General features: G+C 33.2%; 2 protein-coding genes across 2 annotated transcripts; both read right to left on the bottom strand.

Moving 5' to 3' along the window:
- Positions 1–11,399: 11,399 nt before the first annotated feature.
- Positions 11,400–15,694, bottom strand: LOC121989364. The gene is made up of 2 exons (XM_042543358.1): positions 15,351–15,694; positions 11,400–12,188 (listed from the first exon to the last, which is right to left on the bottom strand). The coding sequence occupies exons 1-2, from the start codon at positions 15,673–15,675 to the stop codon at positions 12,046–12,048; spliced, it is 468 nt and encodes a 155-aa protein (XP_042399292.1). The 5' UTR covers positions 15,676–15,694; the 3' UTR covers positions 11,400–12,045.
- A 1,016-nt stretch (positions 15,695–16,710) lies between these two features.
- On the bottom strand, positions 16,711–20,222 carry LOC121990639 (boron transporter 4-like). Its single transcript, XM_042544741.1, has 11 exons — positions 20,119–20,222; positions 19,906–19,988; positions 19,597–19,789; positions 19,369–19,507; positions 19,116–19,281; positions 18,866–19,032; positions 18,185–18,358; positions 18,007–18,102; positions 17,793–17,909; positions 17,193–17,515; positions 16,711–17,102 (listed from the first exon to the last, which is right to left on the bottom strand). The coding sequence occupies exons 1-11, from the start codon at positions 20,220–20,222 to the stop codon at positions 16,757–16,759; spliced, it is 1,908 nt and encodes a 635-aa protein (XP_042400675.1). The 3' UTR covers positions 16,711–16,756.
- Between the last annotated feature and the right edge of the window lie 1,311 nt (positions 20,223–21,533).

Below are 21,533 nucleotides of genomic sequence, written 5' to 3'. Positions count from 1 at the left end.
AAAATCAAAATTCCAAAACTAAGTTTGAAAAATCTATTTTTTAAAACTGATTGAAATTTATTTTTCAACACTAAGTTTGTAAAAAATTCAATTTTCAAAATTAAGGAAAATGATTTTGAGAAGCTTAGTTTGTAAACTTAAGTTTTGAAAAATCTAATTTCCACAATTTTCAATAACAAAGTAATTTTTAAAACTAATTTTTGTAAAATTTAACTTTCAAATCAAATTGTCAAAATTAAGTAAAATCAAATTTTAAGAACTAGATTTTTAAATTCAATTTTCAAAACTAAGTTAAATCTAATTTTCAAAATCAATTTTCAATAAAAAGTAAAACTCAATTCTTAAAAACAACTTAGTTTTATAAGAGTTAGTTTTCAAAAATAGGTTTAAGAAATTTTTAAGAAAACATTTTTCAAACACAAATTTTAAAATATTTTAAATAAAGGGAAAATTTTAATTAATTCCTCCCCCTGAACCTGACATAAAATTTTGAAAATATTTGCTAAAAATATTCAAAGTAGAATTTTTTTTTAAAAAAAAATTGAGGTAGAATTTTCTAGAGAGATTTTAAAGAGAAGATTAAAAAATAACACTTAAGGAGATAATTAAAAAATAAACCTCCCCCTGAATTTGATACTCCTTTAATTTATTAATCCTCCTTATTTATTACTCCCCCTTAATATAATGCTAAGGTTTGAGTGTGTTAAATTTCAAGCCCTAATACATTTGTCTATCTAAGTGTTCTAGGGGATTTGGTAACACTTATATTATTTACATATTTATCACTGTATCCTTGATATAATTGTTTATTTGAGTTTGATTAATCAATAATTAATATTAGATTCAGGCGCTTAAGCTTCAGTTTAAGGTTTAATAAGATAAACTTTATTAAATCAAAAACAGTTGGCCATTATTAATAATTTATTGATTAATTTTTACATGATTTAATAATTTAATACTTAATAAAATAATTTAAATTTCATATTAATTGATTGAGTTGGTCAATGAAAGTGTTAGTTATAACTATTTTTTTTATTTACTTCCTTTTAAGTGGGATTAATTTAGTTTGAAGTTAGCATGAAGTTAAAATTATTAGACACAGTTAAGTAAGGTTTAATTCAAGTCAATTTTAGTTCTCAAATGAAGTTAAACTTAAACAGTTAAGTTCTACTTATTAATTACATAATTAAGTTTAAAGTTAAAGTTAACGGAATTTAAGTTTTTAAGTTAGGTGTCTAAGTTTTAAATGAATTTAAAAGAATTATTATTATTATTATTTTTAAGGGATTTCTAACCGGATTTCTAAAATAGTGTTTAAAAGGATTTTAAAATGATTTTTATAATTATTTAATGACAATTAACATACGTTCAATTCAGTTTTGATTTTAGATTTAAATTAATATCAGTGATTAATTTAGGTTTAAGTTTTAAGTTTTAAGTTTAAGTTAAATTTTTAATTTTTAATTGTAATTTCAATATTAAGTTTTAATTTAAGTTTTAATTTAAGTTTGGTTAAATTAAGTTTAAAAATAATTTTAAGATTAAAATAATGTTTAAGGTAAAAAAAATTTAAAATCTAAATAATAATTTTTAAAGTTTAAATAATCAATAAGAATAATTTTTTTTTAAATTAACAAAATTTTATTAAAGTGAAAAATAATATTAAGAAGAATTTTTCAAAATGATTTATAAAACATTTATTTTTTAAAAGACTTCTTTTTTAAAAAAACTGATTTTTGAAAGAGTTTAAAAGTAAATTTTAAATAATTTTTAAAAAGGTTTTTAAAAGAATTTTTAAATGGTTTTTAAATAATTTTTAAAATAATTTTTAAATGATTTTTAAAAGAGATTTTTTAAAAAAATTTAAAATAATTTTTAAAAGAGTTTTTTAAAATAAGTTTTAAAATAATTTTTAAAATTATTTTTAAAAGATTTTTTAAATAATTTTTAAAAGAATTTTTAAGATGATTTTTAAAAGAGTTTTAAAATAATTTTTCAATAATTTCAAAAGAGTTTTTAAAATAATTTTTAAATAATTTTTAAAAATGATTTTAAAAGAGTTTTTTAAAATAATTTTTAAGAGTTTTTAAAATGATTTTTAAAAGAATTTATTTTTAAAATAATTTTTGAAAGGATTTTTAAAAGTATTTTTTAAAATAATTTTTAAAAGGATTTTTAAAATAGTTTTTTTTAAAAAAAAGTTTTTTAAAATAATTTTTAAATAGTTTTTAAAAGGATTTTTAATTTATTTTAAAAAAAAAAATTAAAATAGTTTTTAAAAGTATTTTTAAAATAGTTTTTTAAATTAATTTAAAAAATAGTTTTTAAAAGGATTTTTAAAATAATTTTAAAATAATTTTTAAAAGGATTTTAAAAATAATTTTAAAATAATTTTTAAAAGGATTTTTAAAATAGTTTTTAAAACAATTTTTTTTAAAAAAATAATTTTTTAAATAGTTTTTTTTTCAAATAGAATTTTTAAAAGATTTTTTTTTAAAAAAATAATTTTTAAAAGGATTTTTTAGATTATTTTTAAAATAGTTTTTAAAAGGATTTTTAAAAGGTTTGTAAAATGATTTTTTTTAAAGAAAATAATTTCTTTTAAGTTAATTTTTTTTTAAAACTAATTTTTTATTAAAAATATTTTTAAAATAATTTTAATTTTAATTTTAACTTAATTTTAATTTAAATTTAAATTTTAAGTCCTTAGTCATCTCACTTGATCTAAATTATCAATCAGGGAATCTTATTATTTTGTGAGATTAATTAGAATCCATTTTAGGGTTTGGTTTAACTTTGTGTTAGATTCAGGTTTAACTTTGGATCTAATAAATAGGCATTCTTTGGATAAATTTCTGAGCTATAGTGAGTCACTTGGACATCATTAGAGTAACCATGCCTTCGAGATTTTCCAAATAGTCCTATCCACTGGACTTAGTACAAAACCTTGGTCTAACTGGTTAGGATCCATAAAGGGTAGCTTCGGTCAGTTCCACTTAGCCAAATGCACCAGGTCGAAACCATATCTTCCTAGACCTGCATAGACTAAGCTTCCCTAACGTACTATCATCCAAGACTTCACCAGTACCATTGGTCAAGTTAAACTATTATCCCTTTTGAACTAGTCCTAATTACCCTGCTAGGTACAGTAGTTATTTATTACCCTGTCGGGTAAGTTAGTTTTGTTGGTGCGGTTAGCACTAACGATTTAACCCAGGTTTTGATGAATGACAAATCAGGTTAAGTTAGTCTGTTGTTGTCTAACACTTTGATCGAGTGTGCAGGAGAAGCCCAGACAGGTCGACGGGCTGACCGGATGTCTGGCACGAAGCCCAGCTAGGTCGACGGGCTGACCGGATAGCTGGCGAAAAGTCCAAGCGGGTCGACGGGCTGACCGGGCGCTTGGCGAGAAGTCCAGCTAGGTCGACGGGATGACTGGATAGCTGGCGAGAAGTCCAAGCGGGTCGACGGGCTGACCGGACGCTTGGTGAGAAGTCCAGCTAGGTCGATGGGCTGACCGGATAGCTGGCGAGAAGTCCAGACGGGTCGAAGGGCTGACCGGACGTCTGGCAGGTGAGTAAAGGTAAGTCACTGGAAGGGAGTGACTATGAGGACGCGTTCCCGGGAAGGGAACATTAGGCGTCGATCCGGTTTAGATCCATTTCGGATATCTAAGTCGAGATCGTGACTAGATTCCGGTCTCGGAAAGACGGAATCTAAGTCATACTTTTTCATGTCAAACTCATGAACTGTGGTAACACTTTGTTTTGCAGGAAATTTATTATACTTGCCTCGGACTAACCTTGTCTTGCAGGAGAAGGACCTGTTCTGGAGAAAGGTGGTCCGGACGCTCGGAGGGGATCCGGGCGCCCGGAAAGGATCCGGGCGCCCGGGAGGCAAGTTTTATCCCGATTGCGCGTCGCCACGTGGAGCTCACTGGTTGGACCTGCCACGTCTCACCAGGGCGCCTGGAAGGGATCCGGGGCGCCTTGAGCTTCATATAAAAGAAGGGGCAAGGGTAGAGCTTGAATAAGAACTAAGAATCCAAGATCTGCTGCTCTGTGCTCTTGCGACGCCACGAAAAGCTTTCCGACTCAGTGCTGGTTTTGTTTTAATTCTATTGTCGGTATTTTCTTTATCTGTCAATTCTTGTACTTAACTCTGTAATATTCGAATTGATAGTGATTGCCCAACGAAAGTACTCACGGAGTACGGGCCTTCAAGTAGGAGTCGTCACAGGCTCCGAACGAAGTAAAATCAATTGTGTTCATTTACTTTTCCGCTGCGTACTTTTACACTCGAGTTTTCGAATCGATATTCACCCCCCCTCTATCGAACGATCACGGTCCTACAAGTTTTGGAGGTGCCAGCTATTCTGGAGTCTCCCCCTAAATTATTGATTTTCCTTTTAAGATTTTTTTGTTTTAGTTTTAATTTGTAATTTAGATTTAAGTTTTTAATTTTGAATTAATTAAATTGGTTAAATTATCCTTTTTTTAAGAGAGTGTATTTAATATTTAAATTTTCTTTCAATTTTAATTTTATTAAGTTAATTGAATTGTCTTTATTTAATGGATTATCGTTAATTGAGTTTTTATTAATTTTTAAATTTGAATTAATTAAATTATATTTCTTTAAAGATTTATCTTTTAATCTTTTATTAACCGTTAATTTTAAATTTTTCAGATTATCTTTGTTTAATATGTTATCTTTAACATTTAATTTTAAATTTGTTAAATTTATTTTTGATTTTATCAGAGTGTTAGAGTTTATCCTTATATTTTCTTTACCTTTTAAGTTGATATAATTAGTGGAATTTATTAGATAAATTTCCAAATTTTTTTAGGTTTAAATTCGAATTTTTAGATTTATTAATTATTTTCAGATTTTCTGTATTTTCTAAATTAATTATATTTGTTTTATCAGAAAATATCCTAGGGGCATTTTTGCAAGTATTGTCATGTACATTATTTTCACATATACTTTCAGACATATCCAAATTAACATACACATATTTTAAACTACTACTAGAAGGGTGTTTTGGTAAATATTACTAACCTTGAGCGCAACCCCTAATTCAGCAGGCTTCTCCGTTGGATCTTACTCGAGTTCGGATTCAATTTTGGCTTGATCGTCTAACTCCAACGGCTTCTCGTGAAGCTTGATCAACTGGGCCCAAAGCTCACACGCATTCTTGCACTTTTCTAGTCTGCATAAAACATTGTTAGGTAAAACACTACAAATAATTTTACTTACATTTTTATTCAGTTCCGAGTCCTGAGAGGGTTTTCTCAATATTAGCACATAATCGAAATCTAAGCTTCCTAAGAAGCATTCCATTAATCGCTTCCAGTAGTTGAAATCTTGATCGTATGATGGTGGTTCGTGAGGGTTCCGTCCTTCTAGAAGAGTCATTGAATGCTGAAGATGGAAAACTAAAAAGTGGTGTCAAGACTTGGTCTTGGATTAGCAGTGCGGGAAGAAAGAAGAGTAATGAAAAAGAGCTAAATCGGTGTTGCACCAACTTAGTTTTAATTACGAAAAAATAATTTCAAAAAGGTAATAATATCAGTTTGGAATTATGTGAAAAACTGAAAGCCGAAAAAAAATTAAAAGAAATGTTTCTCCCCCTGTCTGATTGGTGGTTGCACCAAATCAGAGCGGTACCTGCTCTGATACCACTTGTTGGATCGTGAAACGTCGATAGAGGGGGGGGTGAATATCGATTCGAAAAACAATGAGTATAAACGCAGCGGAATAAGAAAATTGAACACAGTGGATTTACTTCGTTCGGAGCCTGTGACGACTCCTACTCGAAGGCCCGTACTCCGTGAGTACTTTCGTTTGGCAATTCACTAGCAATTCGAAATATAGATTACAAGTTAAGTACAATATTGCTAATAAGGAAAAATTACCGACAATAAAAAGACTTAGAACAGCAAGGAAAAGCTTGTCGGAGATCGCAGCGCAGCAGGAGCACAAGGAAGCAGATTCTTCGTTCTAAGAGTTGTGTCCTTGAAGCTTGCTCACCCCCTCCTTTTATAGCCCTTTGGAGGGGTCTCCAGAGCTTATCAGATCCCAAAAATTTGGATCAGATGAGGAGAGTTCGAATCTGGCTGATCCGAGTCGTCTCCAACTACTTGTTTGACACAGTCATCTTCCGAAGGTCATAACTTTTGACTCCGAACTCGGAATCAAGCTCTGTCAGTTGCTACGCGTGCAGAATTTGAAGTTCTACATTTGTATCTACAAAATAGAGTTAGAAAAATATATGTATAGATATTTTATATAGATTTATGAGTTAGGTCCTGTCTTCCCGAGACCAGAACCTAGTCAGGGTCTCAATTTAGGGATCCAAAATAGACCTAAACTGGACCGACGCCTACGGTCCCTTAACTGGGATGCGTCCTCACAGTCAGTCTCCTCCAGTGACTTACCTTTACTTACCTGCCAAACGTTCGGTCAGCCCTTCGACCCGTCTGGACTTTGTGCCAGCTATCCGGTTAGCCTGTCGACCTAGCTGGACTTCGTGCCAAGCCTCCGGTCAGCCCGTCGACCCGCTTGGACTTTGTGCTAGCTATCTGGTCAGCCCGTCGACCTAGCTGGACTTCTCGCCAAGAGTTCGGTCAGCCCGTCGACCCACTTGGACTTCGTGCCAGACATCCGGTCAGCCCGTCGACCTGTCTGGACTTAGCCTGCATACTCGATCAAAGCATTAGATAACGACAAACCTAACTTAACCTATTTGTCATTCATCAAAACCTGGGTTAAATCGTTAGTACTAACCGCACCAACAATGACTTTTCTACAAGCTCATTCATACTTGTAAGACAACAAATAACTTTAACTTTGAACCCTTTGCCATAATCAAAATATAGGTTTGATCATCTGGTGCATCCTGCACCAACACTCTCTCACCTTCTCCTTTTTTAAATTTAGATAAAATCATTAAAAAATGAATTTTAATGGTTTGTTGTATCCATGTTCAATTTGAGTAGGTAAAGTTAAAAAAAACCTTCTTTTTCCTCATGTAGGATGTAATAAAAAATTAATTATCTATTTTAGAAGATTATAATTAATAATATTTTATTTAATTAGGCATAATTAAAGCAAATATGAAATATTGATCTCACATGGAATTCATCAGGTATAATTTCACATGGATTGTAGTTCTCTTTGGCTGGAAGCATTTTCCCCATTTCTCACAATCTTGTGTTTTCCGTTCTCGCTTCAGATGGCTTCGTATCGATCGTGTAATGTTTGTTCAAGATGGGAGGAATGACGATTAGGTTGTATGTAGGAGATCTATGGCATTTATTGTATCGTTTAAAAAAGAATTAACTAGACGTCTCCAGATTCAGCATTCATCTAAGGTAGGACCGTCTCAACCATTCTTAAGGCCCTAGGCGAAAAAAATCAAGGTTTAAAATTTTGACTCGTGCCAAGATTTCGATCCTGGATCGGAACGATACGGTTTTAGTACTGTATCGTGTTGTGCCGATATAGTTTCGATATTTTTTAAATATAAAATATATTAATTAAAAACTAAAATATTTAATATAAATATTTAAAAAATAAACCAGATAAAAAATAATCTTTTGAAAAGAAAAAGATATGAAAATAAATAAATAAATAAATAAATAATTTATTATAATTTTTAAATTAAAATAAATAAAATATAAAATTAATTAGATAATTTTATTAGGGTTTAATAAAGTCTCTTTAGATTATCTCTATCATAATTAGGAGTTGATTAAAATAATTAACCTAAGTTTAATTAAAAAAAAAATCTGAAAATCCGACACCACTCGCGAGCCCACACGACTTCGGCGTTGTCGCGGGGGTTGCCTGACCAGCCATGGCCACGGGGATTGCGTGACTCCTTCGGCGCGATCACGTTGGTCGTGCGACCCCTCTGTAGTGACCGCAGGGTTGTACGATGCCTCCGCGGTGGCAACGGAAGGGTTATGCGACCCCTCCACTACTGTTGCAGGGTCGAGTGCCCCCTCCGCTGTGACCACGAGGTCGCGCAGCACATCGTACCTGTCGTGGGTGTGGTGCCGAGGTCGTGCCGGTGCCGGTCACCAAGCGGAACGAGACGTTTCGCCCGTTTTGACCGTTTCACCATGCCACTTTAAACCATGAAAAAAATTAATATTTTTTTAAATAAATATTATTATAAATATTTAATTTTATTAGTTATAGCAAAAGGTGAATTTTATCACTCTAACAGCCCAACATGACTGACCCTACAAGCATATGTAAGGAGATAAATCGGGAAGCTGTAGTTGGTCACTACGGGGAGAGCATTTTTCTTGGTTTTGCCGAGATTCAATATCTTGCCCATTGTAACAATATCTATTATGTATTAGTCAACTCAACTATGCCCCTCGGGCGATATTTATTTTTATTAGTAAAATTTAAAACGACAATTTCATATATTGCTAATGATTATTTATACGAAGCAATGGCCAACTAGGCCACATAGCAATAATTTTATCTTATGTCAAACCTAAAAAATAAAAAATATTTTATATTAACTAATTTAGAAACAAGTAATAAATTATTGTAATACTATTAATATACATTTTAATTACAATTTTTTTTAAAAAAATATCAATTATTTTTAACTCCAAGGAAGGAAAATCTCAACATAGCGGTAAAATTATTGTGTGACCTAGAGGAAATAATTTTGAGTACTAGATATAGTCACTACTTATAATATACTCTTCCTCGAAATCCATTATTGATGGGAGCTTCATGAGCTAAACTGTTTTTTTATCAATTTTAACTTTGATAAATTATTAATAAAATGTATTTAGTAAAAAATATTTAGCTAGAAAATATGTGAATTATTAAAAAATGGAAAAAAAATTAAGAAAGAAATAATACTACAATATTAAATATGTTTTTAACTTTTGAAAAGTATTTTTATAAAAAAATATTAATTAAGTATAATCAATAAATATTTTTAATTTATTAGCAAAATTTAATTTTGATTAATAAATTTAATTTTTAACAGTAAAAAATTTAAAATTACTAATTAAATTTTAATAAAAAAATAAAAATAAATTACCAACCAAATCTAATTTTAATAGTAAAAAATTAAAATTATCAATTAAATTTAACACGAGTAAAAAAATAAAAACAATTCAGATTTAATCTATAAAAAATTTAAAATTTTTGGCCAAATATAATTTAGCTAATAAAAAATTAAAATTACCGATGAAAATAAATCTCGTCTAAAATTTATTTTAACTATAATTTTAAATATTTAATATCTAAACTCATATGTTTTTAAATTAATATTTATATTTGATTTATATATATATATATATATATATATAATTTGTGGGCCCCAATATAATTGGGCCCTAGGCATAGGCCTTAATGGCCTATGCCTTGAGCCGACCCTGATCTAAGGCTACGTTTGGTAGGGTGTAATCTACCTTGTAATGTAATCAGGATTACATTACAAGGTTGATTATTTTGTTTGGTTAAATTTTAAACTTGTAATGTAATGTAATCTGGATTACAAAAGGTAGTGAAGTTTTGTAATCTGGATTAAAAAATAAATACTATGTAATCCGATTACATTACGAGGTCACCATTTAACCAAAATTTAAATGTCGAATATACCCCTAGTTCATCACGGCCGCTGGCACTCGCGGCCGCCGCTCGCCGCCACTCGCGGTCGCCGCCGGCGACCATCGCCGGCCGCCGGCGACCATCGCCGGCCGCCGCCGCCAACGGTTGTCGTTGTTGCCGGTAGAACTGAGGCGGTTGTTGGTAGAGGTCGCAAGATATTTTTGTCATTTTATAATATTACGAATTATATTGCTTATAAAATATAATAGACACCAAACAAAAGAATGTAATCACCCTTGTAATCAAAGATTACATACATTACATTACCAAACGTAGTAATATAATCAAGATTACATTACATTACATTATAAATTTGATTACATTACAAGCTACATTATATTACATTATAAATGTCACACGTATTACAATCACTAGGAAGAATTTCTTTTGCAAGATTTAACTTCAGAAAGTTTGCTAGAATGTCGTAGTGCAAATGCTTCTGTGCATCAGGATCTGTCCTGACTTTTGGGGGCCCTTGGACAAAAAGAGAAAAGGGGTCTCTATAGGATTTTTTTATTTATTTATGTACAATTTAAATATAGTTTAATAGAAAAACTTAAAAATTAATATATTTTATTTAAAATATGATAAACTCCATACAAAATATATTTGCCAAAATTTTTCAAAAAGTGCAACACCGTATAAAATATATTTTCTAAGTTTCTCTAAAGAGTGTAATACCTACCAATATAAAAAAAAAGTATGAAATAATCATTGAAAAAATCTATATTTTCTAGAATTTTGAGACGTAAAATCATCAATAAGGTCTTCAAAATTAAGTTTTTCTAACACCTCATTTTCGATATATAGAATTATCAAGCCATTTACATTCAAATCATTATCATCATTTTCTCTTAATTCTTCCTACTCATTCATTGAATGATTATGATCATCATTTTCTGTCAATTCTTCCCGCTCATTTATTGCATGATCATTTAGTTTTTCTTGATTACTCAATTGTTGCTCATTTGTTGCATGATCATTTAGTTTTTCTTGACTTTCTTCTTTTAATTCATCAACTGAATCTTTAAATGAAGAGTTAATTTTAAAAAACTTATGAAGAACACCTTTATGAGTTTTAATAATCTATTTCACTACTTTTCTTTTATTTCTTTTCTGCTCCAAGATTAATATTTCTTTGGAAACATATTTATACTATAAATTTCAAGTGTAAAAATAAAATACACAAAACCAGCAACAAAACTAATAATGAAACAAACACAAGCAATGGAAATAATAATCAAAGAACAATAAAGCCTAGTTTGTATTTGAATCAATCGATATAATCTATTATATGATGATTAAAATTGGGATGATTTATTTAAATTCTTTTAAATCTATAAGAAAAATTATAAAATATTGGCTCCAATATAATATTAAAAATTAATATTGAATATTGACAATAAGAAAAAAATATAGATAAGTAGGTAACTTATGTTGTAAGTTTATATATTGATGAATGATAAAATTAAAATTTCAATTGAAGAATAAACTTTCTGATTTAATTAGAAGAGATTAAAAGGAGAAGAAGAGAGGAAATTAACGTTCAATATTCATACTTTATTCTTTAGAGTCTTATATAACTTATGTAAACAAATTAATGAATAAAGAGTTGTACAAGAAATAAAATATTGGAAAGAGAAGAAAGAATCGTTTACCTTCATTCTTTTTTTTTTTATATTTTTTTCTTAAATTTTAATAGAAAAAATATATTTTTTTTTGGATCTTTATTAAAATAATTCAACAAACTGTTCCATCGATCTCTCAATTCATTTTTTGCCCAGAAAAAAGTTCAAAACGTCAATGAACAAACTGTTAGCCATTATGCAGATCAGTAAACATTAAAGACACAATAAATGGTGGAATGCTATCTCCACTCAGGAAAGACTCAGCTAAGATGTGAAAAGAAACCTTTGATGACCAGCATCTGCAATGCTATTAGATGTGGGAGGACTCTTTTCTTCTTCAGCTTCAAGGTATAGTCAAGGTCTCTCTCTTATGATTCTTGGCTGCAAAAGCATAGAGACAGAAGAGAGTTTTACCGTGGAATCAACACCAATCGATCAAACAAGAGATGGAGCTCTCAACTTCCACAGCTTCTCCAAGTAGGAACAGTTCGGACAATTCTAATGCTGCCGAGGCAGTTGATCGGGGTGAAAGAAAGATATTCCTTAAGAGTAGCATCACAAACCACTCACAGGTTGCATGAAAAACATGAATATAAAGATTGTTCTGCCAACCGCCCCATTGAACTTTAACAATGATTGGAATCAAATATATTCACATTGTATATCTATTTGACACCTACTGACACTATAACCACGTAAAAGCCTTGAGATTTTTTTTTCTTCTACTCAGACTAATAAGGTAGCATATTGATCAAGGTTTGACCTGCATTCATTTTCGAAACCATGGCCCCTTCTTTTTTGCATCATTTTTTCCATCGTATATACTTGCCCAGAAGAACAAGGACATCCAGAAAAGAACAGCAAAGAAGATTCGCAGCCTATCCTGGATCCGTGTCAAGGTTGTCTGCATACCTGTGCAATACAATATCACATTACTTATTGAGCACCCTTCAAGGAGTATGAAGAAAGAATAAAACGAAAGGTAAAATTGCTAAGTGCCTGGAACTGGATGTCACATTGTCACCTATATTACATAGAGCGCCATTTGATGTCGTGAAGTGAACTTTTGCATGAGTTGCTATAGCAACTTACTGTAGAGTAGGGTAAAGAAATGATCTAACTTTTTTTTTTTAAAAAGTAAAGAAATGATCTGACTTTTTTTTAAAAAAAATAAAAAGATAAAAATAGAAATGTCTTTTGTGCTTGAAACAGAGAAGCATATGTTACCAAAACACAGAACAAAAATCATAGGCTGCTCCCTAACCCTAATCCGTATTCAATTATCTTTTTCTTACATCTATTTATTTGTTTACTCAAGTATTTGGATTTGTTTTTTTGTACCTATTTTATAAATCTTTAGGATCTTATTACTTGAATCAAAAAAAGGATAAGGAACAGAGAGTGAGAAACAGATGTATGTAAATGCCTTAATATCTTCTATCCAAGTAGTCGGTAGTCACGAAAAAAATGGTCAAACTAACATCACTGTTTTCTAAACTGTATTGGACCAGCAGGTCAAACTAGTTAACACGGGAATCTGATGCAGAACTATTCCTGTTCCAATTTTTTTATCCATCTGGTTGGACCGGATTTTTGGCTAGTTCAATAAGAGCAGCTCACCCTCCGGTTCAGTTTCAGAAGCATTGACTAGCATGTCTGCTCATATAGCAAGATCGGGAAGTGGGAGAGCCAGCAGTCACCCACTCAGTTCAGTTTCAAAAGCCTTTGCCAATTAAAATGAAATACAACACACACTTAACTGATTGTTTGCTATATTAGTTTGAGCCTGGAACATGTTCCATGGTAGGTCGATCCTAGGGTTTCACCACCGCCTATAGAAGCCTTGCTTGCCACCTGTGCTCCCGTTGAACCTCCCTCCATACGACGTGGGGCCGTTGTAGGGGAGCCATTAATGTGACGGTTCCACATTTTTTTGAATAGAAGTTTGCACTATTTAAATACTTAGCATGGTGCAGTATCAACAGAATTCAATGTTTATGCATCAGCTGTCACCAGCTAAAGAATGACCTACATGCCTTGACATAACAAACACAATCTCAAATGTACCAAGATTTCTTTGGCATTTTAGAAGCAGATTATCTTTGAATTCTTTGCAACTGTGATCTTAATTAGACAGCGTGCCCAGAGGTGGTGCAGCCTAGCAAATCAGACAGATGGATAAACTACTTCTTGTTCCAAGTTTTGAGGACACAAACTAGGAATGGTCTAACCTTATTTCTGAACTTTAACATATAAAGAAAGGACTTTGTAGCAGCACTCCTTTTGCAGTTCAATGATGAATTAACATTAACTCATCTGTACTCGGGGTTTCTAGATAAATCATGCTGGTAAGAGAGTTCGCACAAAAAACACCCTCAATAGTAAAAAGAAGTACTAAAAAGGGCAGCCCAGAGCACGAAACTCTTGCCATGCGGGGTCCCGGAGAAGGATCCATTGTACGCAACCTTACCTTGTTTTTTTGCAAGAGGTTGTTTCCAGGATTCGAACCAGTGACCTTTTGGTCACAAAGCAACAACTCTACAGTTGCGACAAGGCTCCCCTTCATTAAAAAAATAAGCACTAGCTAACAAAATTCATCAGACTTATTTTTTGATCAATGGTTTCAAAAACAATCGCCACTAGTAAAGGATATATCATCAGTTGCTTGACTAATCAGGCCTTATGGTAAGAGTATTGGAGCTAAGCAGAATGCATAAAGACATAAAACATCCAAAAAAAAAAAAAAAAACTATCCTAGAACGTTACATAACAACACCTCCATACATTTCTTGTATAAGCAACTCTGTTCAAGCATTTGTTACTAGGAAAAGAACTAATAACTCTTATTAGTTATGGTATAAATCCCAGTATGCAAAAAATAGATACCAAAATAAATAAGGAAACCAATCAGATAAGAAACTTTCACCAAAAGAAGGCATAATCATGGATGCGATTGGAAACCTAATGAGAGATATCTATGTCTGTAAATGTCAAGAAAAGAAGAAATTGTGATTGTCAGCATTATGGGGGGGGGGAAAAGTCTGGATCTAATAAAGAATTGACACTTCTCGTCATCTTTGTCTTTGTATAGGCTAATAGCTCTCACTCTCATAAAAATCTTGATTTAAGCTTCAGAAAAACTGACACAAAGAATAAAAAATTGATGTATGCTTTATGATTATAATTCCATCGATTTAGATTGTTTGCAATTACAGGAGTTGAGGTGTTGATACAACATTATATAAAGTACTTTTACCAGTTCAGATTGAGATTCATAAGGTGCTAGTCAATGAAAACTTTAAAACCTATAGGACTGATGTACTTCAGACTTGAAAAATAACTATAACTAGGTAAGTTCGAGTACATGTCATTCGACACCATTGATTGCAGATTAGGTAAAATGCCCAAATATTACTATTTCCTATCTGAATATCCTATGTTTTTTTTTCCAAAGTTAAAGTGATCTGTGAAGGCTATCAACATTCTTATGATATTGTAATGATAACTCAGAAAAGAAAGCGACCACATACGTTTTGCTGCATCTATCATCTCTCCCTATTGCCACAATTACCCTTCATTCTTCTAAACACGTCTGAATCTTGTTGGGGAAAAAACCTAATTCACTTTACTAGGTAAAGCATTATACCAATATATCTTCCAATTTTCCAGTATAAATCTTTGTATAAGCAATGGCCATTTCATTCACTATTCACATCCCCAGGCTACTTGCACAATTACATGTTCTTTAAGAGCGAAACAACTGGTTCAAGCACGTCCGTTAACTTTACATAAACCACGGAAGCAAAGTAGAGATTGTCTGGAACCAATTAAACGATAATCACAATTCAAAAATGAAGAATTCAAAGCATGAAAAATAATCTAGCAAAAAAGGACAAAGTTCAATCCCAAATTATTGGCAATCGGAATCTCTCTTATTTAACTATCACGAATCTCAATCCAATATTTCATAATTCTTATTGTTAGAAACAGAGCACCATTGTCACGGCAACAGAGCACGGGAGAAAAACTCCCGCAAACTAATAATTATGGAGGAGCTGAGAAAGACATACTTACCATCTATATAATTTCGATCCTCCCCGGGAGGAGGAGGAGGAGAAGGACTGGGTCTAGAGGCGCTTCTGGGGCAGAACCTGAGGCCAGAGGGCCTCGAAGGTGCGCCAACGCAGGAACGGCGGAGATGGTGGAAAGGAGAATTAGCCTCAGTCCGGCTAGCCAAGGGAGGGGAGGAAGAAGGGAGGAGATGATGAGCGTTAGGGCTAGCAGCAGGGCGGAAGCGTGGCCGTACGAAAAGGGTGGACGAAGATGATGCGGCGGCGGCGGCGGAGGAGGAGGAGAAGGAGGAATAGCACGAAGGATGTAGAGCGAGAGACAGCCGCATGATGATTGATGGTCATCGATAGGCAGCAGCTATTGAGAACTTGATCCATCTTCCACTTGAGATATCGGGTCAACGTGGCTCTAACGGATCAAGGTCCGATCCGATTTAAGCTTCTCGGGGCAACAAAAAATGATCCAAAAATCAACGTGGCTAAATTGTCACATTTTTAAATTTATATTTAATTTTTGAGAGGCGAACGAGACGAGGGCGGGCGGACGACGAGAATGAAGCAGTTGATGTGTTCGAGTGTGGGATTCTAAAGAAGTTACAGAGATGAATGGTTTCATCTTCTTCATATCTTCAATGGAAATGCAAAATCCTTTACATTGCTATTTTTTCCCCTTTAAATTAACAGTAAATTTCTAGAAATGAATTGTAATGCATGTGCATATAATTAATATATAAATATGATATTATTAAAATACTATATGTATGCATATATATGTATTCTAATTGATCAGATTTTAATCATTTAACACTGTAATTAAATTAATATGCATCTTCAGACGTTAGTACATCAGAGATAGGTGTAGATACGCATATATCTGTTGGTCCAATTCCCTCAATTCAATTGCTCACTTTAATAAATGAATACAATAAATGGTTGTGACGAGAAAAAAATAACAAAAACTTGTCGACCTCTCTTGCATCATCTGAACTGATGTTCCCCAGGCCGCGTGGACTAGAGTTCCTTGCGATCTACTGTGGGCGTAGTTGCTCTCATTGCATTTGCTCCTTCGGGAAAACCTACATTGAGGAGAATTTAGTGAAGACATCGAACAGCAATTAAAGGCAGAAATTGGAAGTGGAGACTCTTTGGAAACGGGAAATGGAAACTGGGTTAGATCCAATAAATGAAATTTTCAGGTTAACTCTCTATGGCATAAACATGGAGCATTCCCTAGCTCTTGTTCGTAGCTGAAACAAGCTTTGATGATACCTGGGAGGACCTCTCCTCGCTGATGCTTTTGGTTCTATGTTTGAGTTCTCCTCTATGGGTAGTGAGCTCGTCCAATATTTCAGCATCACATATGTCTATTTGATCCTCGTTACCGTCTGGAGATGCGTCTGTTTCCTGAATTTAAGAAAAAGGAGAAGTAAGGAAAGTAGCAAAGATTAAAATCAGAAACCAAGAACGAGAATATACAGAGAATGAGATCGAGGCGGCATGACGATGGACGGAAGGAGCTTCATCATATTCAGCTGCATCCAACTCCCGAAGGTGATGTCCATGGAAGAATTTAGGCATGATATGCTCTCTGATGCTAATGAGAAGGAAGAATGGCAGTGGGAATAGGATTCCAAATATAGGTATCCATGTCACACCAAAGCACAGCAGCAAATAAGCAAGCTGAAAACCAGTGAAGATGGCAATTTGTTTGAAGGGCACTGATTCCACATAGGAAGCATGGACGCTTTCCAAAACCCTGCATAAATATTGAAGCTTATAAATGACGGTTGAAAAGTTCTGTCTTTGTGTGGTCTGTGTGTGTAGTTTAAAGAAACGACAGGTTTACTTGTATCTTCGTCCAGGAGAGACGAGGCAATATAGTATCCTCTCCCAGAACTGATTTCCAGGGAGACTATCAAGAGCCATATAAGCAAAATATCCCCAGAGAAGTGATGTAGGTATCATTCTGATGATAGGCATAGCTCCAAGACAAGCTCCAACTAGAAGGGACTGCAAAAGGTTGGTCAGTCTTTGCTCGTTCACCCGAACAGGCAAGTGGGCATCTATGTGCTTTACTGGATCAAATTTTTCTTTAGCCTCCTCTTCAGCTGTGTTGTTGCTCATAACTGCATCCTTCAGATTCTTCAATTCCTTATCTACTTCCATGGTCTGCAAAAGAGTTTCCGATAATTCAACAAGGGAAAAAATGGCCAAACTGCGTGTAGCATGTCCAATTAAATTCCTATTCAAAATGCACAATCAAGCCCAAGATTTACTGTGAGTGATTCTAGTGGCAATCATCTTTCCCAAAATTATAAATATGAAAGCATATACGAATCTTCAGATAATTTTAACTATTAGCCTCAAATCGTAATTGTTGATATTATATGACAGAAATAGTGTTCTTTCTCATCCATTAAGAGTCTAAACAGGCAAGTGCTCTTACTGAATTCCCCTTGTCCATCTCTATGAAAATATCTTGCATCTTCCCATATATCTCTGACTTACTAGCATTTTGCTTCACGCTTTCTTGCACACTTTCAACCATCTTCTTGCGCATAACCTATACAAATCATTAAATATTTGAACAGAACTAACTCTTGTTTGGCAAGGAGAGGAGAAATAGTTGCAGATTGAAAACCAAAAGCGCTTTTACAAACCTGTCTCTTAAGATCCGAGAGGCTCTTGGTGTGCATAGGGGACTGTGGAAGAACTCCATTTGAAGGGGGTATACCAAGCAACCCACAAACAAGAACCTAAAATTGGGGAAATAGAATAAATATGATAACTAATATTTCTCTTAATTCATGAAATAGAATTTATTTTGATTGTTAATACCATGAAACCTAGGATCAAAATGTCATAATGATAAGCAGAAGGCCTTTTCAAATTAAACTCCTTCTGTTGTGCCAACTGTGAAGCAACACTATGGTCAAAGAAGTAGAGTCCGGCAACCATAATAGCAGGTATGATAGCGACAAATATGTACAATGGAGGAACAGAAAACAAGTCCTGCAAAATTAATTATTCAGCAAACGAATCAGAAAGGAAATAAGTTGAGATACTAAATTAAGTCACAAGGATGTAATTTAGATATAATGAGCTTTTCTCATGAAGTTCTAAGCAAACAAATCAACTGAAAATGACATAAGAACTAATCAATTAATGTTTTCCAATACTAAAATCATGCACCATCAAACTGCATTAGCCCCAACTATCTAAAGTCACCTAGCTACATGGATCTTATCTCTCCATTTAGTTTTGTGCAAAGTCATATTAATAGTAATATTCAAATCAATTAAATTATTTATTTAGTCTGTCTACATCTTCTACTCTACTACTTGTTACATTGAACAAATACTAGAGAGATATATTCAAGGTTTTATTGCCAGATTTGAATATGAATTCCATCAGATCACAATAGTGCTAAGATCACAAAAGAAAATGTTGAGCCATTAGATTTAACAGGCATCAAATCCACTTCATGATAATTAATAAAAACGATTAAATTTGTAGCACCTTCGCAACGGTCCAATGGTGCAACGATTTAGGATCCCATGGTAGAGGGGTAAAGAGCCTTCTGGGAACTCCAGTTTCAACCTCCTTTGGAATAGCATATGACATTGCTGTCCATAGCAATACCATAAAAGGAACTCCATAGTCAGCAATGAAACTTCTAAACCACCCTGTATTCTTTCACAGCACCATCAGTACTGTTAGATGTTGCATGATATTTTCTTCCATAAACAAATGAAAATGTTAGACATGCCTGTGCCATAACTCCATGACCTTGCGCTTCTGCTTCTTAATGCAGTAAAAACAAGTCCAAACGTGAATATGATGCCTAGCAATCCATTTATATATAACCACTGGAACTGGTAGGCTGGTAGCGTTTGGTCTTCTCCTTTAGGTGGTCTGAACTCACTTATAATTCCCTGTGATCCTCACTTATTTAGAAATAAACTTTTATAATTCCAAGCACAAGGAGAAATATAGGTTGCAACATATACAGAGAAGAAAACCTTAATAGCTTCTTGAAAGAATAGAACTGTTATCAACATCCCAAAGAGTTCTCCAGCAACCCTTGTGAATCTGCTAATGATTGAAGCAGCATTGAAAATTGCAAGGAAACATAGAATAGAAGCTGTCCAAATGCAGACCCTAGCAACAAGAAGGAAAAAACTTTAAATCGTAAAACAATGTAGAAACATGCATGTAACAAAATAAAAATCTTCTCTGCACCACATTACCATCCTGCCCAAGCCAAGTATAAACGTGGTCCAAGGCCTTCACGTCCTTTAGCAAAACTGTACAGATATGTGTACATAATTACTGTTGGCTCTGCCACACCTACAATCAACATTGGTTGCCCACCAAGCACTGAATGTATGATGCCACAGATAGCTGTAGAAACTAAAGTTTCCACAGTGCTTAGAGATCCATCTACAAGAAGCGAATAAATGATGGGTTAAAGATATTGGTGTAGCATATCACGATGAATAACAAGAGTACATTAGGCCAAGGAAGGATATCTGTTCTACAGAATGAGGAATCCCTACCAGTATCTTTGCTTAGTTGTTCACCGAAGGCAATAACAGGAAGTGCAGAAGCAAAGAAGATATACATTGTTGGAGCCAATATCCTGAAATTGAAAAATAAAATAAAATAATAGAGTCATATTTAACTAAAAACTAAGGTTTTTCTATGATCAAATTAATATTCAAATGAACAATAGTTAGCAAATTAGTACAAGTTAAAATATAAAATCATACCTTAAGCCAGTATGACGTCCGCATTTCCAGTCTTCCTTATAGCATGATAATCTTCCTTTGACATCCTCGATAATCCCACTCAAGGGAGTGTTGCAGTGATCCATTCCTTTAAGTTGTACACAATGTATAAAGGTCAATGATGCAACAACCGTAACAGCCAATGCAGAATTCAGCATCAGATTCCAATAACTTCAATCATATAAAATCATTTATATCAAAAAGAGATTGAGCCCTATAAATTTGTTTGTCAAAAAAGAGTTTCTTGGCTTTCAGCCTTTTTATCGCGACTAAATATTGAGCATTTATTGAACAGACGTGTATATAATTTATGGCAGAGCATCCAATTTACTTTCTTAGATCAAAATCGAAGAAGAAAGGTAGAAATGTGTCTAATTAATTAGGCAAAAAGAAATAAAAAAGAGAAAATAAGAAATAGAACAATAATAAAATTAATCATGCTCCGGTCCAAAAATTCTTCATCATCATCCTCGAAGAAGAAAAAAAAGTAAATAAATAAAAAATACATGCACAAAATGACAAACTCAATATAATCCCTAGAAAATAAAACTGGCCAAACCAAAAATGGCATTAACAAGACCAAAATGAACCTTTTTAAGTGGAATAAAAGAAAATTAAATAAATCGTATTTTCCATCCTCTAAATCAACCGTTGCAAATGATAGCATAAAGATAAAGAGAAAATTGGAAACCTTATAACAGTAAATACATTTAAATAAAACTTAGATTTAATGCCCATCGTAGAATCGAAAAGGGCAAAGCAAAGGTATCCAGTTCGATATTGCTAAAAAAATAATAAAATCCTAACATAATACAGACAAAAGCATTTGAAGTTAATTAAGGAGTATACTAGTACCAAACGGATCACGGAAGTTAGGTGCGATTTCTCTTCCCAATCTCAACAAACGAGAAAGGCCAAACAAAAGAGGAGTTGGAAAAGGGAAGAGAGGGAACTCGAGAATGGGGACGGAGAGAGACAAAGAGGAGCGATCTCCTCCTTTCTTCCCGTTCTCTATTAGCATGCATCGCAGTTGGTTTTAGCTGTGCATTGGACGGAGGAGGGAAGCAGAGCGAGAGTCGCTCCACTTGTGTGTGGGGCCACCTCATCTTGCGGGGCCCTTTCTAACAAACAGATGGCCGGAGCTTCCTTCCCGCTTCTATTTTTAAGTTTTAATTCTATTTTTGTTTTTTCTTTTGATTTGTTTTTCTTGTTAATATTTTAGATGTGAATATAATGATTTAAATTGATATTGAATGATATTTGTTGAAAATTGATGAAATAAAAGTATTTTTAGGAGAGAGATGTTGGAAATTAAACTTGTTTTTTTAGATATAAAAGTTGTTGGTAAAATTTGGTGGAGATAGAATAGATGAAGTGGTAATCATGATAGTCACAAG

The sequence above is a fragment of the Zingiber officinale genome, chromosome 6B (genome assembly GCF_018446385.1).
Source record: "Zingiber officinale cultivar Zhangliang chromosome 6B, Zo_v1.1, whole genome shotgun sequence".
NCBI classification, from domain to species: Eukaryota; Viridiplantae; Streptophyta; class Magnoliopsida; order Zingiberales; family Zingiberaceae; genus Zingiber; species Zingiber officinale.
Note: the sequence above shows the minus strand (reverse complement) of the source record. Positions and strands in the feature narration are given on the sequence as shown.